This window comes from Penaeus monodon, chromosome 10, assembly GCF_015228065.2.
Source record: "Penaeus monodon isolate SGIC_2016 chromosome 10, NSTDA_Pmon_1, whole genome shotgun sequence".
Taxonomy (NCBI): Eukaryota; Metazoa; Arthropoda; class Malacostraca; order Decapoda; family Penaeidae; genus Penaeus; species Penaeus monodon.
The window spans coordinates 18270371-18285370 of record NC_051395.1 but is presented as its reverse complement, the minus strand read 5'-3'; the positions used below and the strand labels follow the sequence as shown (position 1 = coordinate 18285370).

Genomic DNA, 15000 nt, shown 5'->3' with positions numbered 1-15000 from the left:
AAAAAAGGAAAGAACTAGCAAACAGACACGCATTTTGATACTCACACCCACTTACTAAATATTTTTTTTCTGAGAAATACAACTTAGCTATAATAAATAGATAAATAACTAAATGAACAGGAAGAAAAATTTTAAAATTATGTAAATAAAGATATGTGAGTATACATATATAGATATATAAAATACTGTATATACATATGTGTATGATACACATACATTTATACATACATCCATACATATAAAATGTACTGTATACAAGGTAATTCATGATAAATGATTATAAAAAAAATCAAGAAATCATTACTTGATATAACAGTCAAAAATCCCATACTTGGTAATATTTTATTTTCTGACAAAACTTTCTCCCCAAGGTTACTTATATCTAAATCAAAGGTTATTAGATAATGTAGTAAACCCCTAAACACTGGGCATTTCAAATTAAAAAAAAACATCTGGTATGCTATGGATACTGGTTGCTACAGTCAAATTTACTTAATCTGTTAGATATATTCATATAATATGAATTTCACATTGATATAACAAAAAACACTGATTGAATCAGTTAAGAATTAGATGAAACATTTAATAGGTATCTTTATGTCAGGTAAATACAAAAAATAAAAACAAAAATGCTGAACACAAATACTCATACATAAAACTTGTTTAATCTCTGATTAATATATATTACAGTTTCATACTACAAAATTCTCATCTGTACCCTAGCATAATGCTAAAGATGCATAATTTGCCCTTTACAACACATTTTCCAACTGAATCAGAGAGTTCAGTTTTAATGGTCTCTTACACATTATAATATTTTCTGCACAGGAGACTACTGGAGGGTTTCAGGAACAAGTGTTTCTCTTCTTCCACATATAGGGTTAATGGGGATAGTGACACTCCTTTGGGTACATTTGCACCATTTCATACAAATTTTAAGTTCTGAATCATGTCTACATATAACACCTTGCTAAATCATAAGTTGTGCTTATTATTACCTTAACGACTGTATTTATCTAATGTGCTAACATGTACACTGGTCTTGCATCATTTATTATGGTTTTAATATCAGCATAAATGTGTGTATCAGCAGTGAGAGGACAGTCTTCATTATCTTTAAAAGATTCCCTATACTTTCTATTCATAGGTGAACTTTGTAAAACTACATGAAAACAAAAAACAACTAAAATTTGCATCAACATTTCGTATAAATGTGTGAGTACTTTAAGGTAAAGATGATATCTTAAAAACACCTTAACATACAAAGGTTGTACACTTAAGAACATACACTATATACACTTGACAGTGGATGAAATTATATATATGGGTAAACTATACTTGTTTCACTTTTACTGAGAGTGACACCCTGTTCATGATGTACTGGCATTTCAAGACAAAATCTATTGATATTAAGATTCATGAAAAAAATGCCTCGTCTAAATAACATAACAAAAATATCTTGTTTTCACTGGAAATTACATAGTCATATACTACATTCCAAATTAATTACACTCTCATTCCAAGAAAGTAGTAATGATTGGTTACAGTTGGCTAAGCCACTAAACTAATTGCAAATAAAATAGTTTTGGGAGGTTGTTTGGCAGTGCAATTGTGCCTTGTGATTCTCCACCACATTTACATAATTCCATAAAGTTATATAATGTTAACAATGGCAAGGCAACGATACATTGAAAGCTAGATCCATAGCACCATCATTTAGTATTTTCTTTTCAACAAAACAAAAATGATTAGAGAAACTGGAAGGTTCTACAGAAAAAACTCACAAGAAAAAGAGGTGTCAAAACTTTCACTTTGTCATTTGTTACTAATAAGCCTTCACAATACCAGTGCCTCATACATGAATTTAACATAATTATTGCAATAAAACAAATAACATAATCTTATGATCCAGGAACTAAATGTAGTCTTATGATGCAGAAACTAAACAGAATCTGATATTGCAGCTTGCAATTTTTCCACATAAGTTGTTCTCCGATATACCAGATGAACAAAAACTAGAAAGGACAATTAACCTCATCTGATACTTTGTGCTTTCTTGGAGGATTTTATGTCGAAGAAGAAGAAGAAAATAAGCAGATAATGGAATGGCTGCCATGCATATACAACATACTACTAACCTGTTAATCATGACTTTATATGGAAATGAATGGAGGAAAGAACAGACTCCAAAACTATACATGCATTTTCTGTAATGAGAATGTGCAAGTTAACTCTTAGCCACCGGGGATCACATGTATGTACATGCCATGCCCACTGTAAGTTTGATTTATTCATTGTTTTTCACATAGATGGCTCCAAAAGTACTTAGTCACCAATGAGCCCATAATAAGTACTACCTATCTCACCTATTTACCCTTTTCCTTGAAAAATGTTCTGATATCTAATATTACTGTTAGTAATGTCAATAACACTATAATAATCATAATGTCTATAATAAAAATAGGTAAAATTATTATTTAAAAAAATGTAACAATAATAATAATAATAATAATAATAATAATAATAATAATAATAATAATAATAATAATAATAATAACAATAATAATAATAAATCAATAAACTCAAGGAAGGGTGAAATTAGGTGAGGTTAAAAGGTTGACTAATTGACTCCTTTGTGGCTAAGCACTTGCAGAGCCATCTATTTGCAGACATTTTTGAAAACAATACTACAGTGAACACATTATCCCACAGGCTTTGGTTTAAAAGAATTTCACACAGCTCTTCAGGCATTTAACTTGGTCTTACCTCCAAGGCAATCTGAAAATATTATTCTCTCTCTCTCTCTCTCTCTCTCTCTCTCTCTCTCTCTCTCTCTCTCCTCTCTCTCTCTCTCTTTTTCTCTCTCTCTCTCTCTCTCTCTCTCTCTCTCTTTTTCCCTTTCTCTCTCTCTCTCTCTCTTTTCATTCCCTTTCCTTATTACAGTATTCATCTACATTTACTCTTTTCTATCACATTATTCCTTCCTATTTACTTGTTCTTACTGCCTTACTCCTCCCCCTTCTTATTACCTTTTCCTGCACCACCGCCATTTAATTTTTTTTTTCTAATTCTACTTTTAGACATCACCAATTACTGAAGAAAAAGTTGAAGAAACTTATCAGAATAAACTACATGTTCTCTGAACCATTAGCTGGAGATGGTAATTCAGGATTATCTTTTGATACTACAGGAAACAAGCTGACTGTTTGACTGTTAAAAGACTAATAAATGTAGGCTACAATAGCATAATCTGTATAAGGAACAAAATTATGTTTAATTTTCATGACAATATTGAAATTAAAATGAATATTATTGCATAATAAAGAAATCATTAGAATTAAAATAAAAACTCAAATTTTGACAAAAATTGTATTTAAGTTTACATTACTTCCAGTGTGTGTGGAGGTTGGCAAGGGTAGGGACAGGTTTGGGTGGGTATGTAATGATGATAATAATAATAATAATAATAATTTAGTTATATTCCATTTGTTACAATGTTTATTCTTAGTTAGACTGACTTTCATTTTGTTTCTAAATTACCCAGTGTGTAAGGAATGGCCAGGGTACATCCACTGGTGGTGTGGGGGAATTGAACGCGGGTCAGCAAAATTGCCAGATAAGACCGCTACCACTGCACCACACATGAAGTGTTTATCTGCTGGGTAGGTATAAGTGTATGGGTAATTATAGATGTTTGAATGGATGTGGGTGGGTAGATGGTGTGTTAGGAAAGTCGGTATTCATGTGCTGGATATGTGCGTGTTGTATTTGTGTTTGTGTGTGTGTGTGTGTGTGTGTGTGTGTGTGTGTGTGTGTGTGTGTGTGTGTGTGTGTGTGTGTGTGTGTGTGTGTGTGTGTGTGTGTGTGTGTGTGTGTGTGTGTGTGTGAATGTTTGTGTGCGTGTATGTGCATGCATGCCTACATATATATCACATACTTTTCCTGTTCCTCAACTTCTACCTCCCTACAATCATTTAATTAACTTCTAATTGCTTTTGATGCCTCCCAAGCATGAACTAAAATAAGATAAAGGAATGTTAATGAATCAGTTTGAGAAATTTATTTGATACACTACCTTGGTTGTTGTCTAGAACATAAATAATCCAGCAATTAAATAATAAATAAATAAATAATCAAATGATTATGATTATGATTACACAAGTGAATATATATAGGAATAAAAGCATATTTTCTCTGACATTCGTAATATTTCTACAAACCATTACTACAATAAATACTAATTTGGGATATTACCTTTAAAAGAATTTATAAAAACTGCATGATACTCCAAAAGAGAATTCCATAAATACTTAATAAAAAAGTGCAATCCTCATTGCATATCTATATTCTTATGATCAACCAACTGGTGCTGGATACATGTACAGTCCACAATAAAATTTTTCCAATTTTGTATGAACAAATAAATTCACAAGTACTTATTTACTAAAGAGTCTACCTTATCTCACCTGTTTACCTTATTCCTTGAATTTTCAGGATGTTTTTTTTTTAATTACTATTACTATTGCTGACATCATCATCATTATCATTATCATCATAATAATAATAATAATCACAACAACAAAAATAATCATGACAATAATTATGATAATAATAATAATAAAAAATAATAACAGCAACAATATTAATTATAATAATGATGGTGATGATGATAATAGTAATAATAACAACAACAAGAATAATAAAAGTAGTAGTAGTAGTAGTATGAAAATTTAACAAATGGGGTAATCAAGTGAAGGTCAGGTATGCTCAGTAATCGACTCCTTGGTGACTATGTACTTCTGGAGCCAAACAAAATTAATAAACTAAAATCACAGTGGACGGCACTTATGCATGCACTAATGGTATCAATGGATTAACACAGCATCAGTAAACTAGTAAAACACCTTACATCACTAATGTTATTTCTACACACTGCACCATTTTCTTGAAATACTAATAAAGTTACCCTTCATAAACTTGTTAATAATGCACAAGTAGATCATCATCATGATCATCATGATCATCATCACTATCAATCAAAATCACAGGATTTCAGTTATCTAAGTTTGATACAATCTTGATGTACAAGATTGTATCACAGTTAGATATCTGAAAAAGTACTTTCTGATACTGACACAGCTGACTGGTGGGGACTGTTTTAATAAGAGATTTTGGAAATGTACATAAACGTTAAATCTGATTAGTATTATACTGATATACAGAAGAAAACAATATCTCCCTAAGACATATTCAGATTGCATTAATGGCACCCATACATGCATCAATCTTCGTATATGTTAATTTTCACATACAACTTTCACTGTCCTTCTATTATAGTGCCCTAATACCCTGTTGGTGTGTGCTTTTACCCACATCCCATATCTAGACATATCTTGTAAGCTTGCAAACATGATACTACTTAATTGTCAAATACACTACCAAATGTATTCTTTTCTTTTTTATAAATTTTGTGTAAAATACAATTGCTCATGAATGTGCATAGAAAATAAAATGCTTGATCCATTCCAATTTCATTATGCATAGTGAAATACACACATAAGATATAAAACTAAACAAAACAGCTACTAACAGATGACATTCAGAATGCAGTAACATCTGAAGGAAGTATTAGTGATTAATCCCTGTTTTATTACCAGATATGCACTATTTGGAAGAATATGATGTCAACACTGCCTGCATCTTACCTTACCTTACTGTCTGTTCTCATATCTAGAAATGTGTCATTGCTGATGAACACAGACACTAACAAATCAATGTCCACTCTCAGAACTGAGATTTGTAATAAGCATTTATAAAAATAATAGTATATAATAAGCACAAAAAAACAACAATAACTAAGCAATTTGGTTTTCTGCCTTATACACCCATGCACAATTTAATTGGGAAAAAAAGAAAAGAAAAGAAAAAAGAGTGAGAGAAAAAAAAAGGGTGAGAACAAAAATTGCTTGTGTATAGAAAAACCCAACAGAGTTTTCAGGTCAGGAATAAGGAAACCACCAGATCAGTTTGATGGTGCAATGAAAAAAGAGGAATGGAACACAAGAAAGAAATAATCAAAAGAAAAAAGAAGAAAGAATGAAAAAAAGAAAGAAGAGAGAGAGAGAGAGAGAGAGAGAGAGAGAGAGAGAGAGAGAGAGAGAGAGAGAGAGAGAGAGAGAGAGAGAGAGAGAGAGAATAAGAAAATGTTTTCTTAATATATGATGCATGTCACAGATATGTACTCTCCATCATATGTTTGCCACAGTTATTGAGTTGTGAAATATCATCCTGTAATGCATTCTTTGACTTTTAGTGTTTGGGCCATAAAACATATGTAGATACCATAAACTATTTTATTACATGAAAGCATCTGGAAGCTTTTTTCGTTCACTTGCTACATTCAACATGAAATTCTCCCAACAAGTAAAATAGAAAAATTGCACATCAACCATTGCAATGGACTTTCGTTTCTCCAGTATCAAGCTGCATATGGCACCATTCCTTACAAATAAGAAAGCAGAACATTATGAAAAATAATTTAAATACTAGTAAAAAAATATGTGCATCAAACAGTAAGATCATTGAATTAATATCTTCCCTGATTATCTGCATGTATACAAAAAAAAGTTTCCCAAATATACAGAATAAAAGACAAAAAGGATTAATAAAAGTTTTTATATACAAAATGCATCGAGATCCTTGACCAGATATACAGAAAAATCAAATAAAAGATTTTACACTGCTGTTAGATACTTAACAGAGCTCTCTGAAGTTATTATATAAATGTAACCTCCCATTCTTCTTGGACATTAAAAAAGAAGAAAAAACAAACAAACAAAAAAAGAAAAGGTAAAAAAACACCATCCTAGCCTGGTCCTTAATGTAAAACTAGACAAGAACTAATTCCTTGGACCTAGCATTGGAATGTCTTTCATTTTATTATCTAACTCTGATGACCTTACAGACGACGCACTTCAATAAAATTAAGAAAACATAAAGCCTTGTATCACTTTGTATCACCACAGTTGTTTAATAATTTCCATAGAAAGAAATGCTACCTTGTGATTTTCCAAAACTTAATGTTCATTTGAAATGCTGTTTTATACTCTTTAGAACTGATATAATATGAAAATAAGGACTAGATTTGCTAAACGGTTGATTACCCTAAAGATATTCACATCAATGCATTACAAAATGAAGATAAGACCTACATGAATCATTAGCTGCTAATCTATCAAGAGTGACTGACCAGCTTCCCCATTCTCTCTTACAGGTGGGTCGCTGGGAGTAAATACTGCACTCCCAGAAGGGGTAAGTTCAATGCTATCCTCCTCTTCGTGTTGATTTGCCAGCTGGTATCCTGCCGGCACGCCTAGGGTTCGACTTCGCCTGGCAGTGTAAATCACACACATTGATAACAACAAACAGAAGAGAGAAACAAAACTGACTGTTACAAGGATAAATGGATATACATGTGAATTGCCTACAACCTTTGTAAGGAGTGAGTGTGTAAGGGAATTTCCGAATGAAGCCAAGATGATCATAAGAGCACACATACGGTGAGTCACTCTCATGTACTGCGCCATCCAAAGGAGACTTGTTGGTAAGATAGGAGCTAGACCAAGGGCCATGAAAATAATGCCAGACCAAAGAAAATCATCCTTCCCATATGAACCAATGGCCAAGAAGACCGAGCCCATTGCTGCAAACAGAATAGATATTGTCAAGAGCTTTCCTGGTTTCAGTTTCAAACATCCAGACACTAATATGCAGAGAAATCTCACCAGACACACTAGGCCCCAGAAGAGAGCCTGACCATCTATGCCTGTATTCTGGATAACATCGAGTCCTGTGCCAGTATCTGTTGTAGCTAAAAGGTGATGTACTGCCCCTTGCAATGATTCAGCCATAAACATGAACACTGAAAATATGACCATGAAGACAAGGACTCTACTTTTGTTGATTTCACCCATGCTTCCATCATCTTGCTTCGATCTTGGTTCCCGTGGATTGTGGCAAAGGATGACAACTGATATTAATGCATTGAGAATAATAAAAATCCCAATACATATGTAGGCTAAGTGGACTTTAGTCACTCCATAATCTTTAAAACGCTGTGCCATATCATCCAAAAATTTATTATTTTCATCACTTCCAATACTATAGGTACCAGGCTTCTGGGAATGCATAACTGATGATATCCCGCTCTTATTTTGTTCATCCTCATAGGACTCCTCGCTGATTGGTTCATCACTTAAAGCCTCCTGTAGGCCCTGAGCCTCTGGTTCCTCTTCAGAATCATCATCCATATTTTCATCATCCACATTCTCTGGAGTTTCAATGTCTTCTTCCAAATCTTCTCTAAAATGGTCTTCATGATCTTCTTGCTCTGCTACTTCCTTGGGGTAAGGTACAAGAGGTAAATTGGGATCCTCTGTTGTCTCTGGCATATGGGTTGTAACAACTGTGGTTGCTGGAGTTGTGGTGGTAGTTGTTGTGATTGTTGTTGTTGTTGTGTGTAGTAGTAGTAGTAGTAGTAGTAGCAGTAGTAGTAGTAGTAGGAGCAGTGGTTGTGGAAGTGGCTGCAGTGGTAGTTATAGAAGTGATCTCAACAGCTGTAGGTTTAGGTGTGGTTGTGGTAGTAGGGAGAACAGTTGGCAATTTAACAAGAGAAGAATCTTCTGTTTCAACTGTAGTCTCATTCACCACAGGTTGGTTTTCAGTCTGCACAGCTTCCTCAACTTGCTCTGGCATCATTGTGATGTGCACCTCCGATGAAGTGGCATCATTATCACCAGAACCCTCTATTGACTGTTCAGCTTCAACAGATGCTGCAGTAGGAACGGAAATTTCCAGAGTTTGATTTTTGGACGGCTCTTGTTGAGGCTTAGGTGGGTTTACTTTTGTTTTCCCTTGGTCTCTGGAGGATGGTCGCTTCCATTTTGTATCATTATCAGGATGCAGTGCATTGCCATCAGTAAAATTGGGTTTCTTCATTGGGGGTTTTGTAGATGCAGCTCTTGCACTAGTTGTTGTCTCTGGCAATGTATAATCTGGTTCCACAGTCACTGATGTATCATTTTCATTCTCTAATGATGTCAAGAGATGATCAGATGTACTATTGACTACTAATATGGTGTCTTCAGTTGTGCCCTTAGGTAGTGTTAAAAGTTTAATCTTTTCATTAGTAAGATTCCCCAAAGACTGTTCTCCACTATAGCTAGCATTATATACATCATCCTGCAAACTTCGAACAAACCTTGGAATATGTGGAGCCTCTGTCATAGCTGTGGTCTCCATTAGAGACTGATTGCTTTGGATCTCGAAAGGGTGCAACCCAACAAAGAATGGATGAATTGCAAGTGGTGCAATAAAAGCTCCAACTGCAAAACTGAAGTGTAGTGCTTGCAGGGAGGCACCACCAGCACGGCCCCATAAGTCTAGACAAAGGACATTTCCACCTGCGGAAAGGGAGCAAAGATCAGATTAATGTTGGCTCCCTAACTGACAACTGGTAGACCAAAGCATTGCATAGATGAAAAAAAAACAAAGTGAAAAGAAAAAATAAATAGATAGAAGTGGAAAAAAGGAGGAAAGTGGAGGAAAGAGAACATAGCAAAAACTTACTCATATCATGAGTATTAGGAAAAGCTGAAATGATATGAATGAGGCTTTTATCTAAATCTGTAAAGCTTCAAGACCCATGAAAAAATCTGTCAGAAAGTCATATTTGTATCATGTCAAAAAAAACAAACAAACTTATCAACACAATGCAACAGGCCCCTTGGGGGAGAGAAGGAGAGAGACAGAGAGAGAAAGAGAGAGAGAGACAGAGACAGAGACAGAGAGAGAGAGAGAGAGAGAGACAGAGAGAGAGAGAGAGAGAGGAGAAGAGAGAGAGAGAGAGAGAGAAGAGAGAGAGAGAGGAGAGGAGAGGAAGAGAGAGAGAGAGAGAGAGAGAGAGAGAAGAGAGAGAGAGAGAGAGAGGAAAAGAGAGAGAGAGAGAGAGAGAAGAGAGAGAGAGAGAAGAGGTGTCGAGAGAGAGAGAGAGAGAAGAGAGACAGGGGGAGAAAGAGAGACAGAGAGAGAGAGAGACAGAGAGAGAGAGAGAGACAGAGAGAGAGAGAGAGGAGAGAGAGAGACAGAGAGAGAGAGACGAGAGAGGAGAGGAGAGAGAGAGAGGGAGAGAGAGGAGAGAGAGAGAGAGAGAGAGAGGAGAGAGAGAGAGAGAGAAACAAAAACAAAAAAACGAACAGAACGGAACACGAAATGGGAAAATAATTAATTTACTTTTGGCATAAAGCCATAAGCTTTAAACAAGACCTGATAAAAACAAATTCTCACAAGTCAAGACAAAATATACAACTAGTAATCAGTGTATGAATACTGAATGTATTGTATCAGTACACTAGTGATTAATATATTAATGTAGGGAGTACTGCGTAAACAAACTAGTGATTATGCTATAAGTATTGTTTACTGGTATCTTACTGCATAGTGATTAACCTAAAACCCTTGCCATTTATTTATAAATACTGACTTTTGGTTGAAATAAAGATAGCCAAGTATGTATAACTTATAAAAAAAAAGTAAATACATAGGGATGGGCAGTAATATAAATCTTTAAAAACAGGCAAAGATAAACCTACAAACAGTCCATTAGCTATACAAAGCATTCTTAAGAGTGCAATAAATCTAGAAAGAGTGAACTATAAGACATATGAAGGAAAGAGTAGGAACCAATGGTTGACTCTCACTACACAAATGGCACATTGTGAAAGCCTATGTATGCAAAAACAGCTATAATTCTTGGCAAGCTCACCTGTGAACAAAAAGCCCAGTCCCATTCCCAAGGCAGCGGTTGTTGCAAATGTCCACCAGAGGGCTGTTGCGACAGTGAAGGGCATGACTGTGACGCACACGGCTACCCATACCAAGCTCACAAACATCAGGAACTGACGATTGTATACTTCAAACAGCAGTGAACCTGTTGGGATATTTGTCAAGGTTATCAACTCTAAGGGAAGGAGCAAATGCATGAAAGGCTGTATCATGAACAATTTGAAATCCAAACAAAACTCACACAATCCTGAGAGAAGTAGCAAAATCTGTTTCAGAGTTATCTATCAACTGAATCATTTACTAAAAGCAAGAAACAAACCTTGCAAGTAAAGAACAAAATTTTACATTTTTGACAGAGTAAGTGTACAAGCAACACCTATCAACAAATAAATACATAACCAGATTAAAAATAAATAACCAATAAAGGTGCCTCCCTCTCAGTAACAAACAAAAATATAAACAAACTCTCTCTCTCACACACACACACACACACACACACACACACACACACACACACACACACACACACACACACACACACACAAAAACACACAAACAAACACACAAACAAAACACAAAACACAAACACACACACACACACACACACACACACACACACACACACACACACACTTTTCCAAGTAATGTTACTCACCTAGGATTCCTCCAAAGAGTGTGCCTACAGAACGTGCTGTGAACGTATGGAATGCTGTGTCTACCGATATCCCCACTCCTATTTCCAATTTTATCAGAGGACCTCCACTTACGGATACACATAGCCCCTGACAATGAAAGTGATTATAAGGAAAATACTTAGATTCCCTGTTGCATAAACAAGAAAAATAGAGCAAAGACATTATTATTATTTTTTTTTTTTAAATACTTATCACATCACCATAAAAAAAAGGGAAAATATCATTACTTTATATCAACCCAAAAGTCTAATCTCTTCAACTTTAGGATAGAATTTTCCCTAAGGAAGACAAACTATCTTAAAAATATGGAAAGAAACCCCACTTACCAAACCAATAAAGGCTATACAAAGGAAAACAGTCCTTATGAACAGCATGAATGTAGGTAAGAACCCCACGGTGGATTGCTGTCTCGACCGTGGCATCTTCCCGCCGAGGAGGCCTGCTTGGTCAAAGACAATGTCCTCTTCGAAAGGATCATTATCTTCTGTGTGATCTGCCATAGAGATCCAGCGCTTAAACTGACGATAAATTGTGAAAGGGCCAGAGACTGCTGCTGTTAAGGTGGAATTCTACCTGAAATTGATGTTTATCTTAGAAAGTATTGTGGGGGAAAAAAGCATACGGGTTTACATGGGTAGTCAAAATGTAAAACAATGAAACTCATGCCTTTTAGGATAACACTTCTCATACTACATTTCATATTGGGCTGATTGGTCCTCACTGTATATCAAAGTATATTCTAAGGGAGCTTCTTACCAAAATTTAGTCCTCAACGTATATAAGTATCAGGGAATTTATTAACAAAGTTTGCCAGATAAGGTGTACATGCTTGCTCTCGTTTTTTTTCATGTTATTCTACTGCATCATGAAAACACCAGTGACTCACAAATACCAAAAGGGCACACAATGGAGTTGGAGAAGTACATAATTTCTTTTTCACTTTCTGTGTGTGTGTGTGTGTGTGTGTGTGTGTGTGTGTGTGTGTGTGTGTGTGTGTGTGTGTGTGTGTGTGTGTGTGGTGTGTGTGTGTGTGTGTGTGTGTGTGTGTGTGTGTGTGTGTGTGTGTGTGTGTGTGTGTGTGCATGTCCATGTGTGTGTGTGTGTGTGTGTGTGTGTGTGTGTGTGTGTGTGTGTGTGTGTGTGTGTGTGTGTGTGTGTGTGTGTGTGTGTGTGTGTGTGTGTGTGTGTGTGTGTGTGTGTGTGTGTGTGTGTGTGTGTGTGTGTGTGTGTGTGTGTGTGTGGCTTTGTGTGTTCCTACATAAATAGAAAAAAATATCTATATATAAAGTAAAAGGTAAACAGTATGTGGAAATGATATATCAATGAATTCTATGACTCACTTTAGTCTATGACATAGTTGTCAAAAATATAATGTAAAAAAAAAAATCCCATTCAGTCTTTTTGTACATAATAACTTTATAACATATAAACCTAGAGACAGATTCAGTCACCAAACTCTATTACATACATACATCAGCAAATTGTTGCTTAGAGTGGTTCTTTATTAGACAATAAATCACCATAAAGATACAAACTATACGCATAGCAGTCCCAATTACAATGATGAAAAATATGTACTTCATATCAATTGTTTTATTTTCTTAAAAATCAAATAACTTTTTTAGATTCAATCTGACAAAATTTTAAAGATTAAAAAATTCTTAGTATTCATTGATCTGATCCAAATTACTGTATACTTTGTTCTATGTACTGAAACTGCAATCATAACATATGTTTTTATCTTAATATCTATTTATTATCTATTGATCTAAATATGCCAAGGTCTCATATCCAATATCAATATTCAAGGGTCTGAGTTCAGCTAAGCAGTACGCTCTTGAACTTTGCAAAATATAAGCTTGAAATCTGAGAAACTATACACATTTGTTAAAGATAATGCACATCAATCCTTACCCAGATCATGTGAAAATCTATCCTCAAAAAATAGAAATATATTTCATCATTTCTTGCATACATATGATCTTGTTGGTTAGCCTTGACAGAGAGGAAGCTAAGCATCATGATACGAAAGTTGTTTCTTTTCTTATTTACAGGATGAGTCATTTAATACACAGACTATACCGTTTACTCTTGGAAAACTGAGAAGCAAAATATATTTTAAAAATTGGAATTACTTTCCAGAACATGAACAAAAACCTCTTCCTTTTAAAGAAACTAGGTCATTACCATCCAAGGTTGCATACTTAATGAGGAGAAGAAATAGCCTGTCTTTAATATCCCTACCTTTCCTTTTGGTATGAAATATTACTAAATATTGTCAGAAGTCATATGTTCGCAATGCCTTCTTTGTCTTGCTGTGGTTTATTCATATCACCTTCATGTGGTGTGAAGTTGGAAGGTGTCATTTACTACTTACGTTCAGGCAATAAAAAGTATCAGTCATATAAAAATAAACTTCCTCTTATTCTAGAGCATGAATCACTAGCAAATATGTCAACGGTTCACAAGACTATACATTTTAGCAAATTTCATCTCTAATTACAAGTTAATGACATAATGAAATAGAATTTAATTCTTTAAGTGTCTTGTTTTCCTGATATTTTGGAACAGCTAATATTGCAAAACATATAAATTAGATACGAATTTGATTATACAAAGTCATAAAGAACATTCTAACGGAAACCAGTGCCAGTATTTTCAAAGGAAAATATATAATTAACACAGGGATAAACAGAACCTAAAAATAACCCACATGTAATATTAAACCAGTGCTATTTCCTTATCCTTGCAGAGAGATATAAATCACAGTAATTATTCACCAATACCACAGATGCAAATATCACGATACTTTTATCTCCATGAATAAAAAAACTCTTAATTAAGGAAACAGATAATGATAACGAACGATACTGATTATCGGTTGAACACAGTTTATTATTAGCTCGTTAATTCAGTCTTAATCATTATAATAAGCCCCTTCCTTGACACCATATTCACTTAAAATACGACTGGGAGAGAAGAAAACTAACTTGGAGACATAGAGAAGGTGATAAGACGTCGTAGAAATTCCCAAGATGACAACTTAGCCTTTCTCCTGTCACTGATAAGCGTCGTCTGCTTGATGGCGTTCGCGGAGGGGCAGACGCTCGAGCCGGGTCGGACTTTTAGGTAATTATATTTCAAAGGTCAGGGGATAATAAGCCCTCATTTTCTCATGTGACGAAGGGATTATTGTCAGTTATTTAATAAATAGTAGTAAAATGGATAGTTTGCTCACGATTTCCAGCAGAAGTCTTCAATATCTTTGGCAGTAATATCCTAAGAGCATCGCTGCCAATCCCGCCCTCGGTCGCGACGTAACATCACGAGATCGAACCAAGGTAATGATCAGGGTATGACTTATGTATGAACTACGTATTAAGATGTATTTCCTCCCTAAGATGTGAGAGAGAGAAGAGAAAAATACTCATGATTTTTGCCGATAAATAGACGCGAGGCGTAA

General features: G+C 34.8%; 1 protein-coding gene across 1 annotated transcript; it reads right to left on the bottom strand.

The window, feature by feature from the left end:
• Positions 1 to 7226: 7226 nt before the first annotated feature.
• On the bottom strand, positions 7227 to 14608 carry LOC119577897. The gene is made up of 6 exons (XM_037925555.1): positions 14528 to 14608; positions 11864 to 12110; positions 11498 to 11624; positions 10823 to 10987; positions 8534 to 9461; positions 7227 to 8499 (listed from the first exon to the last, which is right to left on the bottom strand). Exons 2-6 carry the CDS (start codon positions 12035 to 12037, stop codon positions 7227 to 7229), a joined length of 2667 nt encoding a protein of 888 aa, XP_037781483.1. The 5' UTR covers positions 12038 to 12110; positions 14528 to 14608.
• Between the last annotated feature and the right edge of the window lie 392 nt (positions 14609 to 15000).

Coding starts and splice junctions, on each gene's coding strand:
- LOC119577897 (XM_037925555.1), bottom strand. CDS start 12,037: ATGGCAGATCACACAGAAGATAATGATCCTTTCGAAGAGGACATTGTC. Junction 10,988..11,497: donor ACTCTTTGGAGGAATCCTAG/GTGAGTAACATT, acceptor ATATCCCAACAG/GTTCACTGCTGTTTGAAGTA. Junction 9,462..10,822: donor ACTGGGCTTTTTGTTCACAG/GTGAGCTTGCCA, acceptor CCCTTTCCGCAG/GTGGAAATGTCCTTTGTCTA.